This window comes from Hipposideros armiger, unplaced genomic scaffold, assembly GCF_001890085.2.
Source record: "Hipposideros armiger isolate ML-2016 unplaced genomic scaffold, ASM189008v1 scaffold_258, whole genome shotgun sequence".
NCBI classification, from domain to species: domain Eukaryota; kingdom Metazoa; phylum Chordata; class Mammalia; order Chiroptera; family Hipposideridae; genus Hipposideros; species Hipposideros armiger.
The window spans coordinates 1,061,202-1,086,794 of NW_017731608.1; the positions used below are offsets into that span (position 1 = coordinate 1,061,202).

At 47.5% G+C, this 25,593-nt stretch overlaps 1 protein-coding gene across 1 annotated transcript; it reads left to right on the forward strand.

Annotated features, from left to right (window-relative positions):
- The first annotated feature begins 9,962 nt into the window (after window positions 1-9,962).
- Window positions 9,963-24,318, forward strand: F2 (coagulation factor II, thrombin). Its single transcript, XM_019656316.1, has 14 exons — window positions 9,963-10,079; window positions 10,304-10,467; window positions 11,122-11,146; window positions 11,419-11,469; window positions 12,785-12,890; window positions 12,994-13,130; window positions 14,323-14,637; window positions 14,978-15,103; window positions 15,223-15,349; window positions 15,794-15,961; window positions 16,461-16,634; window positions 16,869-17,050; window positions 23,829-23,899; window positions 24,055-24,318. The coding sequence occupies exons 1-14, from the start codon at window positions 10,001-10,003 to the stop codon at window positions 24,196-24,198; spliced, it is 1,869 nt and encodes a 622-aa protein (XP_019511861.1). The 5' UTR covers window positions 9,963-10,000; the 3' UTR covers window positions 24,199-24,318.
- Window positions 24,319-25,593: the final 1,275 nt, after the last annotated feature.

Genomic DNA, 25,593 nt, shown 5'->3' on the forward strand with positions numbered 1-25,593 from the left:
GCTGCTGGGTGTCTGAATCTTCTTTCTCTTTGGGTTGCCTGATAGAGACTAGAGTACCAGGAGAAGCAGGCCCAGGACTCCCCTTCCTGCTTATGGTCCACCAAATTGTTTCCTGATACTATAAGGTAACCTAGTCTAGACTTAAGACCTCTTTATCCACTTGAGGTACAGCTTGTTCTGCCTCCTTCCCTGGGAACTCCACAGGCGCTTGTTCTTGAAGCGCTGTGGAAGTGACTCACCCAGTGAGGTGACCTGCTGCCCTGCGGGGTGCTCAGTGCTGGGATAGTCACTCCCATCGAGCTCCCTGAGGGACAAGCTCTTCTACTTGGAACGAAGCTGAGTGACTTTTGAGGGTTAAAAGGTCAGAGACTGAGCTTAGCTCGCAGCCCACAAGTCTCCATCGTTCAGGCTGTAGATTATTTTGGTAGCTTTTCTCACCACCTGAGGGCTGTGAAGTTGTTCTTCCTTTGTGCTCAAGGACACCAGACTCCTTGGAGGTGGCTCGGGAGGGCCCAATCTGTACCCTTCTGTGTCCCCATCCCAAAGGCATCCTTGTTGAAGGAAGGAGTGAGGAATTAATATGTGTTTTGCATCGACCACAGGCCTGGACTGCTATGGGTGCTGGGGGTGCCCTTCACTCTGCCCTGGGGTGGGGGTGGGGGTGGATGTGTTTCACGGGATGGTTTAACTCCGTCTGGGCATCAGGGCAGGCATCCCCAAGGAACAATACTGATAGTAAACCCTCAGCCCCTCAGCCCTTCCTGTGGGCCAGCCCTCTATGTGAGTTTGTTTATATAATTCGCTAGCAACTCTGAGGTAGGTGGCATTAGTAGTAGTAGTATTGTTACTATTATTATTTTACAGATGAAGAAACTGAGGAACAAAGAGCTTTAAATATTCTGCCCTAGGTGGCAGAGCTGAGATTCAAAGCCACAGAGTTTCACGCTGGAGCGAGGCTCTTACCCTCCACACTCTGCTGTGCCTCGTTTCAGGTGCAGCCTGACAGAGTGGGTGCAAGGGCAGGTGGGCTGTGGGAGCTGCATGTGAAAAAGCCCCCTGCTGAGAACCTGGTGGGTGTGAGCACCAAGACCAGCAGGGCTGGAGCAAAGAGAATGAGGGAAGGGGCCCAGGGACAGGTGGCACAGGCCTCGCTGCAGGAGTTTGGACTTGACTCAGGACATCCAGGAACTCCTCGAAGGGTTTTCAGCAGGGGACTAACATGGGCAGATTTGTGTGTGAAGAGACCACTGGAGAAAATCGGTGGGTGGCGTGTAGTTGTGGGGAAATCAATTACAAGGCTGCTCAGGTGGCTGGGGATGGGGTGGTAGTGGAAATGCAGAAAAATGGAGTCATTTATCCAGCAAATGTTTCTTGAGCACTTCCTGTATGTTACTTGTTAAGGATCTGGCTGTAATAGTCTCTGCTCTTATATAGGCACATTCTAGAGTGGAAAGCCATAAACAAATACATGTCAGACTGTGGTAAATGCAGTGAAGAAAAGTAATGCAGGGGAGAGGTTAAAATGGGGAGTGTGCTTACAGAGGGTGCTTGGGCAAGGCCTGTAATAACGTGACACAAGCAGAGACCTGCAGTATGGGAGGGAGGGAGCCATGTCATGTCTTCCGAAGGATTCCCAGCAGAGGGACTAGCACCAGCAAAGCCCAGTGAGTTCACAGAAGAACACGGAGCAAAGTGACCGAGACAGAACATGGCAGGGATCCGTGGAGAGACAAGCCACACCTTCCAAAGCCTGCAAAACAGCTGCTAATACTAAGCTTTAGTCAGCCAACCCTGTTTTTGGGAGCCTGCATGAGTCTTGGTAGGTCCTAATCTTTTCCAGCTCCTGCTTCCGGCAGGGCCGTTTCAACTCTGGTGACCGCTCAGCAGTCTGCCCAGTATTGTTAGGTATCCTGGGGACATATTCTTTGCTTGAGATCGAACTGTGCAGGGAAGTGGGGATGCTCTGGGTTGCTGGGAGGCCTGTTGACACCCCACAAGAATCCTCAGGCCCAAGCCTGGGATGCTGACACCCCCTTGCCACATCCCCCACGTAAATGGAGGACCTCACACCCCCCACCCCCGTTAAGGCTGTCCCTGGTGATGCAGAGCAGAGGCACATCAAAGCTAGCACATTTGAAGGCACCTGGTTTGGGAGCCTCTGCTCGGCAATACTCATGGCTCAAGCGACATTGGGCGTCAGAGAGCATTGTCTGGGCTCTTGGTACAGGTGAGAAAACGACGAGGGAGAGGTCACTTGCCAAGGCAGCAGACCAGTCAGCCGCAGAGCCCAGACGGGGCCCATCTTCCGACTCCTAATTTAATGCTCCTCCAGCTAAAAGTACAGCGCAGTGACTGTTCTTTGAAAGGCTGGGCACTGGAATATTGTTTCAATGAGAAAATATTCCCCCCCCCCGATTTCAAAATAATTCTTGTTCATTGTAATGTCGAAAGTCCCTTATTCCCTACTTCTCCATCCCTTCATCCCCTGATAAAGTCACTTTTAATAATTTGGTGTATGTAGTTCTGAATTTGAATGCTGCTTCCTGCTCTAGGGCAAAGGTGCTGTGAAAATGTTCTGGGTGCCTTCTTACAGATGCAAGTTAAACCACGCAGTGTTTATAACTGCTGAACCAAACATCAGAAAGTGTGGATCTTTTGTCCTGATTTGCAACTTTAATGGTATGAGAAAATCTTAGAAAAAATTTGATTCATGTTTAGGGACCGTTAAGCAATAATACAAAGCATCATAGACTGTAAAGAGCTCCATCTCTGGACAGGTTCAGGTGTGGACCATGCCTCTGCCCTTGACTAGCTACATAAACTGGGGCAAGTTACTTAGCTTCTTGGTGTCTTAGTTTCTTCACCCATAAAACGGGCATAAGTATGTATCTACCTCATCAGTACTGTGTACCTGGCATATGGTGAACAATCAAAAATTGTAGCTGGTTATTAATAGTATTTTTAAAAATTATTAGTTTCAGGTGTACAAAACAACATAATGGTTAGAAATTTACATCCCTCACAAAGCGGTAACCCCACCAACTCTTTTACCCATCTGACATCGTGCATAGCTATTACAATGCCATTGACTATATTCTCTATACTGTACATCCCGTGATTATATCTACAGAGGATGCCAAAAAAAATGGATGCACATTTTAAGAAAGGAAAACTATTAAAATTGTAATAATATATACTGATAACAAAAGATGAATACAAGTCACGTTTGACTTCTGCAATTACAAGAGATGCTCAAAGCGGTTACCATCAGCGTCCAGACACTTACGATTACGACGAGCTACTGCTTGAGCAATGTTGACCAAAATGTCCATTCGTATACATTTTTTTTGCACCCCCGGTATATTTAATTATAATTGTCATTCAATATTATGTTAGCTTTAGGTGGTTATTAACAGGATTGTGATCAGTCCTAAGTTGGAAGACAAGCATGATTAAGAACATGTTTCCTATAGGTATTGCTTGTTTGGGGCAGACCAGCATTAAGCACACAGCTTTGTACTGGGCTGTATGTCCTCGGTGTACTTCATAGTACATTGAGGCTACATGCTACCAGAATCTCAGGGGACGAGGGTCATGCAAGGAGAAGGGCAATGGTCTGAGGCAGGCATCTGGGTCTCAGTCCTGACTCTACCACCCATTCTCTGTACGACCTTAATCAATTAGCTTCCCCACTGGGAGCCCTCCATTTCCTCAGAGTGACATGGGGAAATTGGACCAGATCACTGGTTCCCAATCGGCTCCACCATGCAACACTTGCGCCAACTTTTTTTCTTTTATGGATCCCATAGTTTAAAAGATTTCTATTAAATCGAAATTGACAGGGCCGGCTGAGTGGCTCAGTTGGTTAAGAGCATGAGCTCTGAGCAGCAGGGTCGCCAGTTCAATTCCCACATGGGCCAGTGAGCTGCGCCCAAGCTGAGCTGCTACTGAGCTGTGAATAGGTGGCAGGATGGCTCAGCTGGTGAGAGCACATGCTCCTAACAACAAGGTTGCCGGTTTGACTCCCTCATGGGATGGTGGGCTATGCCCACCCGCAACTAAGATTGAACATGGCACCTTGAGCTGAGCAACTGCAGCCGGATGGCAACTGGACTTGGAGCTGAGCTAGCTGCACCCTCCACAACTAAGTTGAAGGACAACAACTTGGCTGTTCCCTTTCCCCGATTCCCCAATAAAAAAGTTTAAAAATAAGAAAAAATAAGAAATTGACTTACTCATATTTTTTTTTTATCAAAACAGAAAACTGATCAGATTGAGAAAAATGTAAGGTAATTAACCACCCAAAGAGACATAATTTCAGCCACAAGGGAAAAACATTATTTTTGTCTTTGGATACATTTACAATTTTGAGGGGTTTTTTTGTTTTGTTTTTAACATGCAAAAGGCCAAGGCCACTCTGTGGTACATGCACAGGGTCATAAGCTTTGAAATATCTGGATTTAATAATATCTGATCTTTCTTCCAGCTCTGAAATTATGTCCTGGAACATAATTTTAACGTTTTCAGTGATTACGGAGCTTCGCTGCATAACATAGTGTTGGTTTCACCCGTGATTTTGTTTGACACCAACGTGTTGGGCAGAAATGCAACCCCTCATTGTGGCCTTGCTCTTAGAGGGAAATTGGTCTGCTTTACATGTGCAGGCATATGTGTGTGGTGAAAAACAGGAATGACACGCTCAGTTGCATGGTACCTACTGGGTCCAGAAAGTTCCAAAAAGAATGGTTCCTAGAGGCTGGGGGACTTGTATTGGACCCTGAAAACTAAGGGTGTGCTGGGTCTGTTGGAGCCCGGCACCCCTGGTGGTGCCACCACAGCCTGGCAGAACTCTAGATCCTTCTAGAGCCACTCACAGAAGGGATGCTCTCCCTCAATCCTCTCTGCAAAGTAAAGATTGTAGATGTGGAGGCTATCTAACTAGAATCCACTTAATACTCGCCATGTTTGTTTCATCTGTTTGTTATAAATTCTTCAGTATAATCTATAACTCATAGGAATTTTAAAAATATAAGCATGTCGCATAATACTTAACTAAATTAACAATTTCTTCATTTATTGAGAACCAAATCTATTTAAATTTTCTTGTATGTCAAAAAAATGTCTTTTTACAATTGATTTATTCAAAAAGCTAAACCAATCGTGGTAATTCATTTCCCTTTGTGCATTTGGTTATTAGATCTAGCTTAGGTTTCTATAATTCTGAACAGCCTCTCTCACCCACCCCTTTATTTCCATGTCATAAATTTGTCAGAGAAACTGGAGTTATTTGTCCTGTCAGATGCCCCTCATTCCACCACTATGTGGTGGTGTCTTTTTTTTAAAAAAGATTTTATTGGGGAATTGGGGAAGGAGAACAGCCAAGGTGTTGTGCTTCAATCTTAGTTGTGGAGGGTGCAGCCAGCCCAGTGTGAAGTCCAGTCGCCATCCGGCCACCCATTTGCAGCTCACAGCCGCTCAGCTCAAGGTGCTGTGTTCAATCCTAGTTGCGGGGGGTGGGGGAGCATAGCCGACCATCCCATGCAGGAGTTGAACAGGCAACCTTGTTGCCAGGAACATGCACTCCCACCAGCTGAGCCATTCCGCCACCTGCTAGCAGCTCAGCAGCAGCTCAGCTCGGGCACAGCTCACTGGCCCATGTGGGAATCGAACTGGCGACCCTGTTGCTCAGAGCTCACACTTCTAATCAACTGAACCACTCAGCCGGCCCCAGTGTCTTATTCTTTTATCATCTATATTTCCTGTAAACTAGTAATTAAATCTAGAGGTTTGATTTGATCCAGGTTCACTATTTTAGGAAGAGCCCTTCATAGCCGGCATTGTGTATTCCCTTTTTTATCATCATGTCATGTAACAGTGCTGTTTATTTAGTGCTTACCATGTCTCAGGCATTGTGATACTTCACAAACATGTTGTATTTGGGGGCCGAGTAGTTTAGTTTTTTTTTGTTTTTCGAATACAGTGCTTATTTGTCTTTCCTTGGTCAAACTCTGAGCCAACACTTTTCCCCAGGCTGCCTGGGGAAGTATAGGGAAAGAAACATACAGGGCAGATGACACAGGGGAGAAAGAGCTATGGGAGGTGGAGACAGCTCCTTCATGTGAGGAAGAGGATGAGAAAGGCCACCATGAGGCAAAAGAGCTGCAGGGCCTCAGAGAGCAAAGCCCAGAATGGCGTAGAAGAGCTGTTGCTTCAAAGGAGGGTTCCTGACATAACCAGTAATGAGGCCCCCAAACATCGTCCCAATTCCAGTCCCAGGCCCAATGAACTTGGCTGCTGTGTCGACGTCCCTTGAAATGGTGCCTGTTTGGAGGCTTCGGCTAGAAATAAGTGAGGTCGGGGTATGTGGGGCTGCCAAGCTGCTGAGGCTCTCATCTGTCAGTGTCTCAGGTCGTTTCAGCACCACTATGGACAGTGGTTGGCTCAGCAGCTGATTGGTGCTCCTGACCAGGGGGTGGAGACAAACCTGCGAAGGCGCACATTTTCAGGGACTGAGGGGCTGTGGCTGGAGAGCTGCTCCCAGAGCAGGGAAGGCAGCTAGTTTCGTTTTTATTTAATGATGATAAACTTAACTCTGAATCCAACTAGACCTGGAGGGAGATAAGGATGGAATCCAAAGAATTGCAGCAAGCAAGAACACAACAATTGCAGGATATGAGAGCTAAAGTTATTCTCAGGGTCAAAAGGAATTGTTGGAGATAAGATAAAAACACAAAATCAAACTGAGAATGGCTTAGAGTCTTCTTGCTGGTCATGTCATTCCTGGATCCAACGCGCCCCGTGGCTTCTACAATACCCATGCCGTCTCTCTCCTGGCCAGAACCCATGCTTGCCATCCAACCCATCAGTCTTCACGGCATAGATGACAAATTGGGTTGGGTCCAGCATTTGCCATACATGAGATGTCAGGACCCATATTCCTCAAAATGAAGTTCTCCCCCTAGATAGATTTGCCACCGATACTATTATGGTGTGTAAATTCATCATCCTGACAGGTAAACCCAGAAATAAGTCTGGGAAAGCAGGAACCCTTATAACCGAATCTCATCTTCCCAGTGCTCAGAGAACTGAAGGTTTCTGCTTGGGAACATTGTCTGCAAATAGCTTGAAGAAGACATGGCCTGACAACTTGCCCGTTAATGGCCATGTCTATGCATGACCTCGGCAAGGCTCAACTCCACATAAGTCAGCAAAGAGTCCAGTATGACCTTACTTAGCTGTGAGTGAACATTGTTGTAATTCTGGTTTTACAGATGGTGAGACCAAGGCCTGGCCTCCCAATCTCTTTCATGCTGTGGTGCTGCTCTGTCAGGATTGGGGATTTCTGACAGAGCGAACAAGGGGGAAGTCAACAAGAGGGCAGCTACCCCTGACCCCCAAACCCTCAGTAGAAGAGGTGCCATGTGTTATGTGTTTTGTCCTCCCTGCCACACCCCACACTCCCCCCACGCCCACCCCTTCCCTCTCCAGGTTGACTCAGCATTGGCCCAAGCTGGTCCTCAGAAAAAGAAGGATCACTCACCTCCAGGCAGGAAGGATGAAACCACACCTCTCTTCTCTCCACTTCTCAGGAGCTCTCTCCTTTTCTCTGCTCAATATGGAATGTTTAAAGAAATTAGTGAGATGAGATCTTTTCACCATTCCAGTAAAAAAAGGGGGGGTGGGGGTGGGGGTGGTAGGCTCAGTGTCATTAGTAACGGATACAAATTAAAACCATGATGACACACCTATACATCCATCAGAATGGTTAATGAGAAATGGCTTGACAATATAAGGTGTTGGTAAGGATATGAGCAACTGGAACTCTCAAACATTACTGGTGACAGTGTAAGCTAGCACAACCACTTGAAACAACTATTTGTCATAACAATTTAAGCGAAACATGCCTGCCTTATGACCCAGCAAATCCACTCCTGGGCCTGGACCCGAAAGAAACAAGTGTTTATCTACAGCGAAAGACTTGTACACGATTATTCATAGTACTCATCATAATAGCCCCAAACTGGAAACTAATCCAAAAGCCCATCAACAGGTGAACGGAAATCAAACGTGCCGTAGTTATCCGATGAGAGACTACACAGCTTTAAAAGGAAGGACTGCTACACACAGCAGGAGTGAAGCTCACAAACGTGCTGAGCGAGAGAAGCCAGACACAAACAGGCACCTGCTACAGGTTTCCATTTAGATGGAGTTTAAAAACAGGCAAAGCTGATATGTGCTGATGGTGGTTACAATAGAGGTCATCTTAAGGATGACACAAAGGAGTCAACTGGGGGCTGGCAATGTTCTCTCTCTTGATCTGGTGGTGGCTACATGGGTGTATGCATGACAGTTTGAGTTAAACACTTAGGATTTGCTTTAACATTACTGTATATAAGTTAAATCTCAATTTAAAAAATAGAAGAATAGGGGGCCGGCCGAGTGGCACGTTGGTTAAGAGCTGGCTTGGAACGCCAGAGGGCCCCAGTTCGGATCCCACATATGAGGGCCAGTGACACTGCCTTCCACAGCTAAGATGCTGAACAACAGCTCAACCTGGAGCTGGGCTGCCGTGAGTCACCAGCAACTGCGAAGGCTGCAGCCCCTGCTGCAGTGGGTTGCCATGGGCTACCGTGTGTGGCCAGCAGCCAGCAAGAGCAGCCAGCAGCCGCCGTGAGCAGCCGTCCAGAAGCCGGCGACTGATCTGCCTCACCCGGGAAGAGCGCAATGATGGTGCCAACTTGGGCCAGTGAAGCAACGTCCTCCACAACTAGACTGAAGAACAAAAGGATAGCAACTTGTCTGTTTCCCTTCCCCCAATTCCCCAATAAAAATCTTAAAAAAAAAAAAATAGAAGAATAGGAATATGTAACATAAATATATATAAATATAAATGTAGGAGCTGGGCCACCCAGGAATTAAGCTGATTTGTGGGAGTCCTGGTCCCCAGTTCTCTGCTTTGGGGCCCTCCCTGTGATCTTCCCAGACCCTGATAACCGCAGTCCAGACCCTGAACGGTCAGCCCGGAAGGACAGCGAGGTAAGAACCTGTGCTCCCTGTGTTTCTGTTCTTTGTCCCTCTGCCCTACTTAGACCCAAAACTAATATTTACCTTGTGCACTGCAAACAGGAAGTGGGGGGGGGTGCGGGAGCAGGGCTGGGCGGGGGCTGTGTAGGACCACCAGGTGCTCTAGGCTGGCCCAGGGCCCACAGGCAGGGGGGCAGCGAGGGGCCCCACCACGGAGACCCTGGGAATTGGGCCGGCTGGGCAGCAAGTCCTAGGAGATGAGAGGAAACAAAACAGAGGCCTAAGAGGCTCTGGCCCTGGCTCCTCCTCCCAGGCAACCACTGCACACAAACACTCCTCCACGGCGCCCCAGATGGGCAGCAGGGGAAATGGGACCTTCTATCAGTGGCTGAGAGGTTGGGATGAATGGTGGCTGTCCCTGCCCCAAGTGTCCCTAGGGCAAGGTGGGCAGTGCTTTTCTGACCACACCCTTGTCTCTATTATATCTGTGTATTGTAATCACACAACCCCCCCCCCTCTTGGTTTACATCCATGTACCTGGTGATTATTAAGCACTTTCATGGGCTTTACATTCACAGTCTCCTTTAGTCTTCACATCAAAGTACTATTCCCATGAACAGATAAGGACGCTGAGGCACACAGAGATTAAAGTAACCACCACCACATGTTAGGATTGGAAGGAGCCTCAGAAAGACCTTGTGAGCCCCCTGGACCAAGTTGGCCCATGCCTAAGGGAAGAGGGGGCCCTGGGTGATGGTGGTTACACGGGTCTCTTTTGTGACTTCCTCCCAGACCATCCATCTCTGGTCCCAGGAGGACCTGTGCTCCCAAATGGCGGGATCAACTATTCCACTCTGTGGACTTGTCCCCAAGGCCCTGACCTGCTGACCACTCCTTCTCAGCTGATTTCTTCATGTTAGTTTAACATTAACCTGAGAGGTCAGGATGAGACCTCAGCGTCCCAAGCCGACATACTATGGCGCACGTCCGAGGCCCGTGGCTACCTGGCTGCCTGGCCTTGGTTGCCCTGTTTAGCCTTGTGCACAGCCAGCATGGTAAGGGGGCTACTTCTCTCTTGCAATATGGGGAGTGGACTAGGGGTGACCAATGAAAGGAGGGGAGCTAGTGGGCTACCATTAGCAGCCTTTCAGGTCCTGCCGCCATCCCAGACACCCCCTTTCAGAAGCCAGCAGGGCAGGCCAGGCTTGCTTTCTGCCCCCATGATGGCCAAGACAACCAGGCTCCCTCAGGCCAGTGTCCCATGCCCCTCCTCCTGCAGTGTTCCTGGAGCCTCAGCAAGCACTGTCGCTGCTCCAGCGGGTCCGACGTGCCAACAGTGGCTTCCTGGAGGAGGTGCGCAAGGGCAACCTGGAGCGAGAGTGCGTGGAGGAGCAGTGCAGCTACGAGGAGGCCAGGGAGGCCCTGGAGTCTTCCAGTGCCACGGTGAGGGCGGGCCGGGGTCCCTCTGAGTGGGCCCAACTCTAGAGCCACAAATGAGGGGAGCAAAGAACATCACTGCTCTTGCACTTAATTTCATCTCTGGGTCCCATTTCACGGGGCTGCCAAGATGAACAACCTTACTTGGAGGTCCCGATGACTGGTCTCAGGGCGTGGTGAGGCTCCAGGACATCGGGGGGCCTCTCAGCCTTCGGACCTCTGTCTATATCGGGATCTCTGGAGCCTCTGGCCCCCGTGGCCTCTCAGCTTCAGCTTTCCTGCTAACTCTTGGCCACCCTTGGGGTGTGGGACTCTGGTGAGGCTGGAAGCCCTGGACCTAGGCCTCTATGTTCCGGGAATCCTGCGGCCTTTCCCTTCCTTAGGGCTCTGCCTGGGCCCCACTGCCAGCACCCCATGCCCCATCTTCTCCAGTCTACACCAGCCAGGGGAATCCCTTCCGGACTTGGGTGGGGGTGGGAGAGCTTTCTTGTCCTCAGTGGGCTGGAGCTTTTGGAAACAAAAGTAAGAAACTCTGCCACAAACCTTCCCAGAGAGACCAGGGGAAGGGAAAGAGAAAAGTATAAGAAGACGTAATGTTTACTAAAAACCAAAACAAAACAGGGTCCGGCCACAGCCTCATGCTCAGCCCTTGCTTTTCAGGATGCATTCTGGGCCAAGTACACAGGTGAGCACTGGGAAGGGTCGGCTTCAGGAAGGGAGTCCTGGGGGTCCCACTTAGAGAATGTTCTACCCTTGAGATTCTGGTCCATTCAATCACCCCCCCGCCACCTACCCGTGCCTCTTTTTCCCCTGCCTCCCTCCCTTCCTCCTTCCTCCCTTTCCTCCCTCCCTTCCATCTGTCTGTCCATCTCTCTGTTTCTGAATGTCGTCCCACCCTTCACTTGAGCCCATCTTGTCCCTACCCCAATCCCAAAGGTGTTTCTGGGTCTTTTCCAGCTTGTGAGTCGGTGAGGAAACCTCGGGAAAAGCTCGTGGAATGTCTGGAAGGTGAGGAATCGATGCGGGGGTGGGAGGTCAGGATATGAAGGGGACAGCCTGGGAGAAGAGCAGAGTAGGGATGGGTCAGGAGGTTTCCCAGCGGTAGCAGTCCCCAGCATCTGACACTGCCTTTCTGTCCCTGCTGTCGAGGATCATTAGCACCTGGCTCTGGTAAGATGATTAATGTTGAAGGAACAAATGAATGAATGAATGGATAATGAATTAATTAATGTTCAAGGCCTCATTCTCATCTAAGCCACTGCCCATGTCCCCAGGGCAGAGCTCCGAAGATGTCACATTCGTTCTCCAAAACCTTGAGTGGCTACCCAGTGCTTCCAGAATAGCACCAGCTTCTTAGCCCAGCAAACATTGCAGGCTCTGGCCTTAACCTCCCCTTCTAGCCTTATCTGCCATGGCACCAACCATGAACCCAGACCCCCAGCTACTCTGACAGCAAGCTCTTCTCTGTACATGCCAAGATGGTTCTACCTCCTCACTCTTGCTTACATTGCCATCTTCCTACCGAAAATGTCCTGTCCTTCAAAGACTAGTTCAAATGGCACCACTTTGCTGAGCCTTCTGAATACACTGTTAGTGTGAGAACAGACCCCACACCATGAACTCTTTAATCACCACTGGCCATACTTTCATTTGTTAAATAACTTATTAACAGACATTTCACTAAGCCCCTGCTAAGTGCCAGGCACTATGTCAAGTGCTGGGTGTTTTGAGAGAATCAAGGAGCTCACAATTTCATAGGAAAACAAAAACACAAAACATCAATTCCTGGAAAAGTTCTGTTCCAGGTGCCAAGAGAATGCCAGGAGAAGGAGCTTTTAGTTTGCTGACAGAATCAGGGACAGCTCCCCAGAAGAAGTAGAGTTTTACCTGGATTTGTGAGATGCTCTGATAAACAAACAGGAGAGCATTCCAAGGCAAAGAAAATAGCATGTGCAAAGGCCCTGAGGCATGAGGCGCTAAGATAACAGGACGGGTAGACCAGGGTCAGGTTAGGCCCTGTTCACTTTTTCATCCTGCTGGTCATGAGGACCCACTGAATATAATAAGCTCCATGACTATGACTGTCTTATTCATCACTATGTCCTTAGTACCTGGCACTGTGCCTCCCAGAGGGTTGTCACAGTAAATATTTGGTGACTACTGTTAAATGGATTGGAGAACCGCTGAGTGCAGAGGAGGTGCTGAGTAAATGCAGGTTAAGGGTCGTGAGCCAGAAGGAGCTTGGAAGGGGTAGATGGAGCTTTGCTAAGACAAAGGGGAGACAAATCCTCAGGGTAAGAAAACTGGGCTGGGGTCTCTGCAGGTAACTGCGCTGAAGGTCTGGGTATGAACTACCGAGGGAATGAGAGCTTCACCCGGTCAGGCATCGAGTGCCAGCTATGGAGGAGTCGCTACCCACATAAGCCTGAGTGAGTGATGGGCAGGTCTGTCTGCCAGTGGGCTGAGAATGGGGTGGGAGTCAAGGAGACACTGAGGGGGCATGGCCTCCAGCTGAGCCATTTCCTTTTCCAGAATCAACTCCACCACCCACCCTGGGGCCGACCTGCAGGAGAATTTTTGCCGCAACCCAGATGGCAGCAGCACTGGGCCCTGGTGCTATACTTCGGACCCCACCATGCGGAGGGAGGAGTGCAGCATCCCTGTCTGTGGTGAGCTAGGGGCGATTAGGCAGTCCATGGCCAAGGCGTCTTCACGGGGCCTGGCAGCCTGGAGCAGAAACCAAGATCCTGACTCCCTTTAAGCGGGGGTTAGTCATGTACGACATATTTGGGCCTGTCGGTCAGGAGACCAGGGAGAATTGGCTTCCAGCCTCCTTCCCTCCCACCTTCACTTCCTTCTGACCCAGGCTGTGGCTCACTCCAGATATGCTTTCCTTCCTGTTTGAGGCACTCTTGCCTCCAGGAAGCCCTCCCTAACCATTTCAGTCCACGCGCCCTTTCTAGCACCACCGAGCAAGCCTCATACAGTCCAGCGCTGTCATTATTATTTCCCGCGATGTGTCAATCAGCTATAGCTACAACCATGCTGCAAAACCTACAAAATCACGAACAACCACAAAAGCTCAGGGGCGTACGTCAACAAGCACTTATTTCTTACGTGTCTGAGGGTCGGCTGGGGTGGCACTGCTCATGTGTCTGTGGGGCCCATGATGTAACCTGGGCTTGGCTGGTGGCTTTGCTTCAAATGATGGGTACAGCTGAGCTTGGCTCTTTGTGTGGGTTGGGTCGAGGTCTGCTCCACAAGTACTCATTCTGGCAGTAAAAGGTGCCATCTTCCCATGGTGATGGCAAAAGTGCAAAACAGTGAGCAGAAACACACACTGTGTCTTCAGGCCTAGGCTCAGAACTGGCACAGTCAATTCTGCCCATGTTCCATTGACCAGAGCAGCCACAGGGTCAAGGTCAAGAGGTAGAGAAGGCATGCTGAAATCGACCTACTGCCCTCTGTAGATACCCTTAGTCATCCCAGCTCTCTTTCCTGCTGTGCCTCTATAAAAACACAGAATCTTTCTTTAAAAACTCCAGGCAGTCACTACCAATAGACTACAGATAGCCCTGTAATAGATTACAGGAGGTGAAACCTGGTTACTATCTCCCTGGCTTATTATGCACCAGTTATGACATGTATTTTGTTTAAATTTCTCAATGACCCTGAAAGAATGGCATTAGCAACCCCTTTCATAGGCAAGCAAACTGAAGCTCGGAGAGGTTAAGTTACCTGAGGTCATACAAGAAGAAGGCTGCGAGGCAGGGGCTCAAAGCCTGACTGTCTGGGTACGTGTAGTCCCACTCTGCTCCCACGTGTAGTCCCACTCTGCTCCCTTGCCTTCTCACCCACCAGGCACAAATGGCGTCACTGTGGAGCTGACCCCCCGCTCCGGAGGTGCCAGGGTGAATGAGTCACCTACAGTGGAGCAGTGTGTCCTTGAGCGTGGCCGGCATTACCAGGGAAGCCTGGCGGTGACCATACACGGGTCCCCCTGTCTGGCCTGGGCCAGCAGTCAGGCTGAGGCCCTGAGCAAGGACCAGGACTTCAGCCCCGCAGTGCCACTGGTGAAGAATTTCTGCCGCAACCCAGACGGGGACGAGGAGGGCGCCTGGTGCTACGTGGGCGGGAAGCCTGGTGACTTCGAGTACTGCGACCTCCACTATTGTGGTGAGAGGGCAGGGCCTGGGGAGGGGGGCTGAGACAGGAGACAAAGCCTGGAGGGAATAACAAGAACAACGCCTTCCTTAATCTAAGGCTTATCACATGAGCACGTGAGTGCGCTCATTACAGCTGGTCCATTACCCAGGTGGGAATAGATTTTAACCCCATTTCACAGCTGAGTACAATGAGGCCACAGGGAGTTTAAATTGCCTAGTAATCCAGGTGCACTTGTGCTCTTAAACTCTGCACCAAATGGTCTCCTGTGCCGGCCAGAGTCTTGGGGAGGTCTAGAGGGTGGGTGAGGAGCGGCTCAGCCCGGTCCCAGCCGGTACCTGGGTCCCTGCAGAGGAGCCTCTAGACGAGACGGGCGACGGGTTGGCCGAGGACCCCGACGCAGCCATCGAGGGGCGCGCCACCACTGAGGAGTTCCAACCCTTCTTCAATGAGAAGACCTTCGGCTCCGGGGAGGCAGGTGAGGCGGAGGGGGCGGGGCCTTGACCCGCGGGGCGGGGCCTCAGGCCTCGGGGGCGGGGCCGCCGGGCGCCGGGTAGAGGCTGCGCTCGGCCCCTCACCGCATGGCTTGCTTTGCAGACTGTGGGCTGAGGCCTCTGTTCGAGAAGAAGTCACTGGAGGACAATACGGAGCAGCAGCTTCTGGAGTCCTACATAGGCGGGCGCATCGTGGCGGGTTGGGACGCGGAGATGGGCCTGGCGCCCTGGTGCGTTCGCTTCCCTCACAGGCCTAGACTTCAGGGATAACGAGAGCCCAGCGCAGCATCTCGTCGAGTTCTCGCAAGTCTTTGGAGACTGGGTTTCTTCTCACATGCAGAAGGCGACGCTGCGCCTCAGAGAGTTGTAGGGACTTGCCTAAGTGACACCGCTAATGGGTTGCACAGCAGGACTTGAACCCAGTTCTGCTGACTCCATAGCTGTGCTGAGCTGCGCAACTCTGAACCAGAAGAAGCTGGGGAGGGGTGCAGAAAGCAGGAGGCCACCCCTCGCTGTCACATGGATGCCCCAGTCCCCAAGGGTGGCTGGGTCAAGCTGGGGTCTGAGTCCAGCAGGCAGCTCTGTCCAGTTAGTTTTAAATCTGGGACGTCCTACTTCTAGGGCTGGTGGAGGGGCAGCTCCTCAACTCTAATGCGTCCTGTTCCCCCTCTTAGGCAGGTGATGATTTTCCGGAAGAGTCCCCAGGAGCTGCTGTGTGGGGCCAGCCTTATCAGTGACCGCTGGGTCCTCACTGCTGCCCACTGTGTCCTGTACCCGCCTTGGGACAAGAACTACACTGAGAATGACCTTCTGGTGCGCATTGGCAAGCATTCCCGCACCAGGTATGGAACCGGGGGCCCAGGGCCGTCTGGTAGGGCCGAGTCCTCCAGGGTGATGGTGACGGGCTGTGGTGGTCCATCTTGCACAGTAGAAAATCCAGCAGTCTCTGCTGTAGAGTCCATGTGGCCATGTCCTGACCTAGGCTGGGAGCTAGGGTCAGAGAAACTAAGGCTTTGCAGAGTGCAATCCTGGGCTACCCCTAGCTCCCCTCCAGACACCAGGACATGGTCCAGGTGTAACTTCTGAATTGAGACTGTCAGTAGCATGGCCTACAGTCTCTGCTTCCCTCCCCCCATTTGCTTGGGCTGTTTGCCTCCAAAGCTCTGTGCAGCTCAGTCCAGGAAGGAGCTGCCCGGAAGCTGCCAAGTGCCACCTCACTGAGGACCTGCTGGTCACCCTGACTCCCAGACCTTGAGGGCAGGCAGTTTCCTTCCTCAGGGAACTGCTGCCCCTCACTGGGTGACTTATGGCTTCCCCGTTTCTCTGTTGGGGTCTGCGCAGGTATGAGCGAGGCATTGAAAAGATCTCCATGCTGGAAAAGATCTACATTCACCCCAGGTACAACTGGAGGGACATGCTGGACCGTGACATCGCCCTGCTGAAGCTCAAGAAGCCCATCACCTTCAGCAGCTACATCCACCCTGTGTGCCTACCCGACAAGCAGACAGCAAACAGGTGGGACGGCCAGGTGGGGCGGCCCGGGGGCCACTAACAGATGCCTGGGCTGAGTTGTGGGCCTGACGGCCCCTGTGTAGGCCTTGCAGAAGTTTCTTCCCTTTCCCAGGCCTCAGTTCCTTGGAGCAATCCCACAAGTTCTTTCTGCATTGGTGTTTGAGGTTCAGGTCTCTTGCTGGGGCCAGAGGTCCTAGAGAGGTCAGTTCTTACTAGGTCCGTCTCCTTTCCTCAAAGATTGCTCCAGGCTGGACACAAAGGGCGGGTGACCGGCTGGGGCAACCTGAGGGAGACGTGGACAGCCAATCCTAGCGACTCGCAGCCGAGTGTCCTGCAGGTGGTGAACGTGCCCATCGTGGAAACCTCTGTGTGCAAGGCCTCCACTCGGATCCGCACCACTGACAACATGTTCTGTGCCGGTGAGTTCCCTGGGTGTGGCTTGGCAGGAAGGCACGGCAGGGCCTCAGGGTTTGGGGGGTGGGGGTGGGGACAGGTTAAGAGCACAGACCGGTTCAAGTCCTGGCTTCAGTCGCTTATAAGCTGTCTGACTTACAAGCCATAACTCTGGAGGTTCAGTTTCTTCCTCTGTAAAATAGAGATAAAAGCATCCATTCCAGAAGGTTGTGTGAGGCTTCAACACAATAGTGTATACAAAGTGTTAGGCATGGAGTTGGTCACTGGTTGTCAGTATGTGTGAGCCTACAAAGGGACCAGAGGCTGTGGGGGGCCGGGGGGTGGAAAAGCTATTCATTTGTTCAGTTGTTCAACAAATGTTGATTGAGTGCTTACTGTGATCCAGGCAGTATTCCAGGATCTACAACAAGGACCAAACAGATGCCTGTGTCCTCAGAGATCTTCCTTCCTAGAAGGAAGAAATGTCACTAAACAGATCTAGAATAGCAGTCACCGCTAGGAAGAAAAATCAAGCAGAGTAAGGGAGAGAGAAATGGGGACAGGGGCAATCTTCTAAATAGAGTGGCTGGAGAAGGCCTCTCTAAGAAGGTGATGTTTGAGCAGTGATTTCTTCACTGGAAGAACTAAAGGGGTGAGCCAGTCTAGGGGAAGTGCACTCCAGGCTGAGGGGACAGCAGGTGCAAAGGCCCTGAGGTGGGGGCGTACTTGGCATGTCGGAAGCAGAGCAGGGAGGCCTGAGTGGCTGGAGTGCAATCAACACAGGAAGAGCAGCAGTAGGTAAGGAGAGATTGGTGGGCGGGCAGAGGACGGGCACTTCCCTTAGGGCCTGGAAGAACTTTCGCATTTAAGATACAAAGTTTTTGGAGGGTTTGGGGCAGGTGAATCAATGGTCTAACTTAAATTAAAATAAAAAAATTTAGTATAATTTCAGACTCAGAAAAGTTGCAAAAATAATACAAGGGCCGGCCGAGTAGTTCAGTTGGTAAAGAGCTCGCTCAAGAGTGCGAGCTTAGAGCAACAGCGGTTGGATGCCCGGCCTGAGCTGAGCTGTTGCTGAGCTGCCAACAGGTGGCAGGATGGCTCAGCAAAAAAAATTTTTTTAAAAATAATACAAAGAATTCCTGTATATCATCACCCAGATTCTGCCATCCCCACTTTGTGTATGTGTGTATGTTTACACACACACACACACACACACACACACACACACACACACACACACACACATACACACATACNACACACACACACACACACACACACACACATACACACATACCGGGGGTGCCAAAAAAAATGTACACAAGTGGACACTTCGGTCAATGTTGCTCAAACAGTAGTTGGCCGTAATCAGAAGTGTCTGGACGCTGATGGAACCACTTGGAGCACCTCTTGTAATTGCAGAAGTCAAACGTGACTTGTATTCGTCTTTCATTATCGGTATATGTTATTTCAATCTTAATAGTTTTTTTCTTTTCTTAAAAGGTGCATACATTTTTTTTTGGCACCCTCTGTATACATGCACTGTTCGAGAGCAAATTGTACATACGGTGTCTTTTTACCCATATAATTGAGTATTTCCCCAAACCAAGGATGTTCTCTTACATAACCACAGGACAATTACTAAATCAGAAACTTCATATAATCCCATTATATAATCTGTAGACGTTATTAAAATGTTTTTCACTTATTCAACTTGCTGTCTTTTATAGCAAAAGAAAATAAAAATGTTTTTTCTCACCAGGACCCAGCCTGGATTACTTATTGTCTTTAGTTGTCCATCGTTCTATGTCTTCCATGACCTTGAAATATTTGACGAGTACAGGGCAGTGAATCTCTAGATTGGCCCTCATTTTGGGGTTAAGGTTTACTCAGGAGCAGAACGAGGCTAAGTGTGCCGTGGCCTTCTCCATGCATCCCATTAGCAGACATGTGATGTCAGTTTGTCTCTTAACTGGTGAGATTAAATCTGACCTCTTGGTTAAGGTGGTGTCTGAATCTGCCAGGTTTCTCACTGTAAAGCTCTGGTTCTTTCTTTATAATTAATATCTTGTGGGGAGAAACTTTGATATTGTCTATCTTATTTCTTATCAAATTGTGCTCCCAGCTATGGTGGCTGCCAAATGGTGATTTTCTAATTCTGTCATTCCTTCTACATTTATTAGTTATTAATCTACTGTAGGGAAGACCTTTCCTTTCATTCTATCCTTGTGGACTCATGAGGCCTTACTTTATTCTAAGGGTTATAATTTGTTATTGTCATTATTTATTTTGATCAAATTATCCCAGGCTTTGCCAGTAGGAGTCCCCTGTTTGTCCCTGTCATTCTTTGAGCACTTGCTTTCAGCACAGCCAAATGTTGATGGTTCATCCTACTTCTCTTCTAGCGGGGAATGGTATTTAGAAACCAGGATCTGGGTGGTGAGGGGTGCACATTGCTGCTGAGCTGTCATTGCTCCTAGGCCTCTCAGCAGACAGAACTGGAAGTGTGTATTATGCATAAACTAATCTCTCCCTCTCTCTCCCTCTCTCCCTCTCTCCCTCCCTCCCTCCCTCCCTCCCTCCTTCTCCCCATCTCCCCCTCTCCATCTATCTAAAACCATGAATTCAGATGGAAACCTCCCACTGCAATCCAACAGGATTAATTTTAGCTTCTCCCTTTTCCCATTTACAATTCTTTGTTGACATGAGAAGCCTGACTCTCATTTTCCATATTATATTTACTTATTTGATCAGTAGTAGAATACACACTTTCAGAATCACTCATGAATAGCTGTGAAAAACTAGAGTTCAGCATTTCTTCAGTTATTTCTGTCCTTAGCCTGAGGATATGTAGTTGAAATACTATGTTCAAAAGAAACTTGGGTTCATTTTTTTTTCTCCCCTTCTGTGTTATTTATTTAAAATAACAGTTAGGTTCATTTGTTTCTGACTGTATTCAGTTTTGCCCCCCCCCCTCCATCTTTGTTGTTTTTATTTTACTTTTGGAGTATTAACATGGTTCTAAAACTCAGACTCTTTGAAACAGGTACACTCACAGAACTGACACTCTCCTTTCCCTCCTGTCCTGTTTCCACCCCATCTTTTCACCCCATTTCCATCCAGGCCCTCAGGGTAACCAATCTCAGTAGTTTGTGGTTTAGTCTTCTTGTTTTCTTCTTGAGAGCAGATACTTGTATATACTGTTATTTCCTTTTTCTTCCACACAGGGTAGCTACTATAGATATTCTTTTGTACTTTGCTTTTTTTCACTTTGTGTATCCTGGAAATTCACTGCATATTGGTTATAGAGTTTTTCCTTATTCTTTGAAAAAGGTTTAATAGCCACATTATACTCCCATTATGTGGATGTACCCATATTTTAATCAACAATTTCCTGTGTATGGGCATTTAGATTCTTTCCAATATTTTGCAGTTGAACATCTTTTCATATACTTAGTGACCATTTTTATATCATGGTTTTTGCCCATTTTTTTGCCCCTTTCTCATCAATTTTAAGAGTTCTTCATATATTAGTGATATTAGGCCGTTGTGATACATGTTGCAGATATTTTCTCCCAGTTAGTTTTTTAAACTTTATATATTTTTTGACAATTAAATTTTTTCTATGTAGTCAAATTTATTAACATTTTATCTTATTGCATCTGGGTTTTGAGTTAGAGTTAGAAAAACCTTCCTTATATTCAGGCTGTGGAGAAATTCACTCATGTTTTCTTCTAGTATGTGGTTTCAGTTTTCTTAGATCCCTGAGTCATTTGAACTTTATGCTTGTGTATGATGCAAGATATGTTTCAAATTTATCTTTTTCCAAATGGCTAACCAGCTGTCCCTACACCATTTATTTTTTATTTATTTAAAGATTTTTATTGGGGAATTGGGTGAGGGGGACAACGTTGGGGAATCGGGGAAGGGGAACAGACAAGTTGCTGTCCTTTTGTTCTTCAGTCTAGTTGTGGAGGACATTGCTTCACTGGCCCATGTTGGTANTTGCTTCACTGGCCCATGTTGGTATTATCATTGCGCTCTTCCTGGCTGAGGCAGATGGGTCGCCGACCATTGGACGGCCACTCACACCGGCTATTGCTGGCTGCCAGCCAGCCACTCACGCCGGCTGCTAGCCACTCACGATAGCTTATAGCAGCCCACTGCAGCCTATGCCATCGTTGGTGACTCCTGGCAGCCCAGCTCCAGGTCGAGCTGTTGTTCACCATCTTAGCTGTAGAGGGCGTAGTGTCACTGGCCCATGTGGGATCCGAACTGGGGCCCTGCTGCTCAGAGCTCATGCTCCCAGGCCAACTCTTAACCAATGAGCCACTCGGTTGGCTCCCTACACCATTTGTTATAAATTCTATCTTTGCCCTAGTGATTTGCCCTTCATTACATACTAGGTTTCTATGTGGACTTAAGTCTGTTCCTATTTGAAGACAATTCTATTTGGTTCTCCTGGTCTGTTTATTATATTAAAACATTGTCTTCTTTTAATTATAGAAGCTTTAGCATATATTTTAATATCTGGTAGGGCTTGTTGTCCCTTAGTTTTTCTTTTCCAGGGTTTTCCTGGAAATTCTTGCGTGTTTGTTTTTCCGTATGAACTTTGGTATCAACTTGTCTAGCTCCATAAAAAGGCTTGTGGGTATTTTTATTTGGATTATGTTAAATTTAGAAATTTAGGAAGAACTGACATCTTTTTACTGTTGAGTCATTTTATCCAAGGGCAAGAAATGTCTTCCCATTTGTTCAGGTCTACATGGCCTCTTTCCAGAATGATACAATGTATTATTGTTTTCCCCCTGGCACCTTATTTTATATATTTAAAGTTTTTTCCTCTTAGTTTTCTTGAGTAAATTAGCTAGTGGTTGCAAAAACAAACAAACGATGCCCAGGAGTTTGACTTACTAATTAGGCCTATTGTTCAATTATGTACTGCATTAATTTCTGGTTTTATCTTAAAATTTTTTTTTCTTTTGCCTTCTTTTGCTGTTTCCTTTCTAGTCTTTTGAGCCAACAATCTATTTTTTATTTTTTAGTAGGGCTATGCATTTTCCTCTTCATAGAAAACACTATGTAGTGTTTTCATTATCATTATTTTTTTAGAAATTCTGTAATTTCAATTTGTATTCCTCTTTCACCCAAGAGTTGTTTAATAGGTGGTTTTTAAATTTCCAGGTGGGAGGGCCTTTTTGTATTTTGATTTTGTTAATAATTTTGAGTTTTGTTGCATTATGATCTGAGATTATTGTTTGTAATATTTCTACTTTATGGAACTGTTTTGAGAGAGAGCTGTTTGATTAATTTCTATGAATGTTATATGTGTGCTTGAAGTGTGTAGGTGTGTTCTGTATTATCTATGTGTAAAGTTTGATGTATATATTCGTAAATGTACCATAACACTTGCCATTTAGGTCATTTATATCCTTATTTGTTTTCAGTTCATTGGATCTGTCTTATACTGAGTTTGGTGTGTTGAATTCTCTTATTAATGTATTTTTATCTGTCTCCTTACATTGCTTGTAATATACAGAGGGTGCTAAAAAAAATGTATACACATGTTAAGAAAGAAAAAAATTGTATTAAAATTACGCTGATGGTAACCACTTTGAGTACCTCTTGTAATTGCACAAGTCAAGTGTGACTTGTATTCCTCTTGTTATCGGTATATATTGAGTAGTACAATTTTAATAGTTTTTTCCTTTCTTAAAATGTGTAGACACTTTTTTGGCACCCTCTGTATAAATTTTTTACTTTATAAATGTGGTTGCTGTGATATTTGGTGCACATATTCATAACTGTTATTTATTGTGACTGTTAATTATTGTGAATTGTGGCTTTTAGCATTAAAAGCGTCTTTCCTTATTTTCAATTTCAGGATTGCTATCCCTGCTTTTTTTGTTTCCCTCCTCCCATCTGGCAACCATCAGTTCGTTCTCTGCATCTATGAGTTTACGTTGTTCTTTAGATTCCACATATAAGTGAGATCATATGGTATTTGTCTTCCTGTCTGTCTTACTTCACTTAGCATTATACTCTCTAGGTCCATCCATGTTGTCACAAATGTTAAGATTTCCTTTTATATTTTTTTATGGCTGAGCAATATTCCATTGTATATATGTACCAAGGCGTTTTTATTCTTATTTTTTTTTGTTTCCCTATAGAATCTTTGTATGGATCTATTTAGTTTTCATCTATTCATTTTGTAGATTTGGGGTTATTTACAAAGGTTTATGTTTCAATTGGACTCACTTCTTTTATCCAGTAGATATTTTTCCATCGTCATCTCCACATAAGCTTTAATATTAGGTGTACAATTAGATATATTAAATTGATTTGAAGTTTGGGTGTTCTCTGTATTCTAGTTATGTTGCAGGTGTGGTATTTGTGTGTAGCTTCCATTGTTGTTCTGCATTGTTGAGGATATGTGGGGAGACTGGATAAGGGCAGCTGCCATTATCCTCGGCTACCTGTAAGTCTAACGTATATTTTAAGTCCTTCTGCCTGTTGGATGGAGAATGGATGGAGGTGGGCAAAAGTGGAATTAGGGCAACTAGTAGTTCAGGATAGAGGCATGTGATGTGACCAGGCATAGAAGTGGTGAGAAGCAGTTGGGTTTGGGATATATGGTGAAGAGAGAGCTGAGATTTGCTGAAGGATTGGCTGTATGGGGTGAGGAAATGACAAATCAAGGATGACTAAAAGGGACCAAGTGGACACTCACCAGCTATGTCACTTGAAGGGCAGTGGCTGGAGAATGAGCTATGCTCCTGAGGACTGCTGTTCTCTCTCAAGGTTACAAGCCCGATGAAGGCAAACGAGGGGATGCTTGTGAAGGTGACAGTGGGGGACCTTTTGTCATGAAGGTAAGCGAGCTTCTCTAAAGGCCAGGAGCTGGTGGGTAGATCTGGGGGGTAGGGTGGGCAGGGAGGGACCCGAGTTTTCAGAAATACTTGTCTGATAAGGTCATACTGACACTACCTTGGGCTTGACTATTGGAAACCCCATGTTTCTTCCTCAGAGCCCCTTTAACAGCCGCTGGTATCAAATGGGCATCGTCTCATGGGGTGAAGGCTGTGACAGGGATGGAAAATATGGCTTCTACACACATGTGTTCCGCCTGAAGAAGTGGATCAAGAAGGCCATTGATCGGTATGGAGGTTAGGGGGCCACCTACATTCTCGGCTCCTCACTGTGAAATCACAGAAACCAATCCAGTGGAAGAACTATTTTTGTGGTTTGTTCCTAAAACTATAGTTCTCAATAAAAGTGACTCTATCTACGAGCCTCAGTGCTCCCAGTGCTGTTCGTGGCAGCTCGGACAGAGCCGGTACCACTACTGGATAAAGAGGACTTAATAGAATCCACCACTCCTAGAACAGAGCCAGGTGAGAGGAGAGAGATAGTCATAAATACACCTTATCATTTGTTCTTTAGGTCACTTATATCCTTGTTTTCAGTTTATTCGATCTGTCTTATACCGACTGCCATTCCTGTTGGGTGCATTTATTACTTGGGGACCTAGGCGCTATATACAGCCTAGAACAGGTGTGGGAGTGTTTCACCTGATGTGAAATGCTCATCAGTTGGTCATTATCTGGAGGACTGTGTGAAGAAGGGTCATCCCTGAGTTTGGAGGGGAAGAGTGGAGCCTGAATGTCTGCCGTGGGTACAAGAGAGGGGAGTGGAGCATGGATGCCATGTGGTTATCATTCTTGGTCTAGGATCTTCAGCTAAGATCTTTAAACTTCAGGGTTTAAGGTGGGAAGGGACGTAAGTAGGTACCTTGACTTCCCTTCCCTCCCTGTTTTTTTCCCCTCCCCTTTTTTTCAGTACTTCAGGGAACAGAGAATCTGAGTTCTTTGCCCTCATTCTTCGGTTCTGGTTGACCAGCAAGCAAGCAGGGTAAAAACTGGGACTTCAGTGAGCTTGCAGGATCTTGGCAGCCCAGAGCTTTATAACCAGAGCAGGGAGAAGGGATTAAGAATCATAACATCCCAAATCTTTTTAAACAAGGGCACACATTCTCACAAGACTGCTTCCCTCCAACATAGCTGTTAGCCTTGTAAGCTCTGGGCACTTTCATTTTCAAATTAGCTGTGCTAATCCAGACCCAAGCACAGCCGTTCTTTTCTAAATAGCTCTACTCTAGCGATGAACTCCATCTCCCCTTCAGCAGATGCTCTATTATACGGGGGAGGCAAGTTGAGCTTCAGGCAGTGCAGGGGCCGCCTGAAAATCATGACTGGAAGCATTAGAGGACTCCTTTGCCATCAACCTCTCATTCCTTGAACACCAGCTGAGTAAGAGGTAGTCTAGACGAGTTCCTTTGAACTTCATGACTGCCCCCAAAAGTCTGCCATCTGAACGTATTGGGTTGTCGGAAAAGTCATGACGTATTTTGTCTCTGTTTTTCAAAGGTCATTTATTTATATAAAGAACAAAGATCAATCAATGATATATTGCCCGTTTTGTTCAATAACCTTTTGCCATCTTTCAGTGAGCTTCATAATTCCTCATTCATAGGAAGATCTGTCTTTATTTGCAAAAAACTGAACAA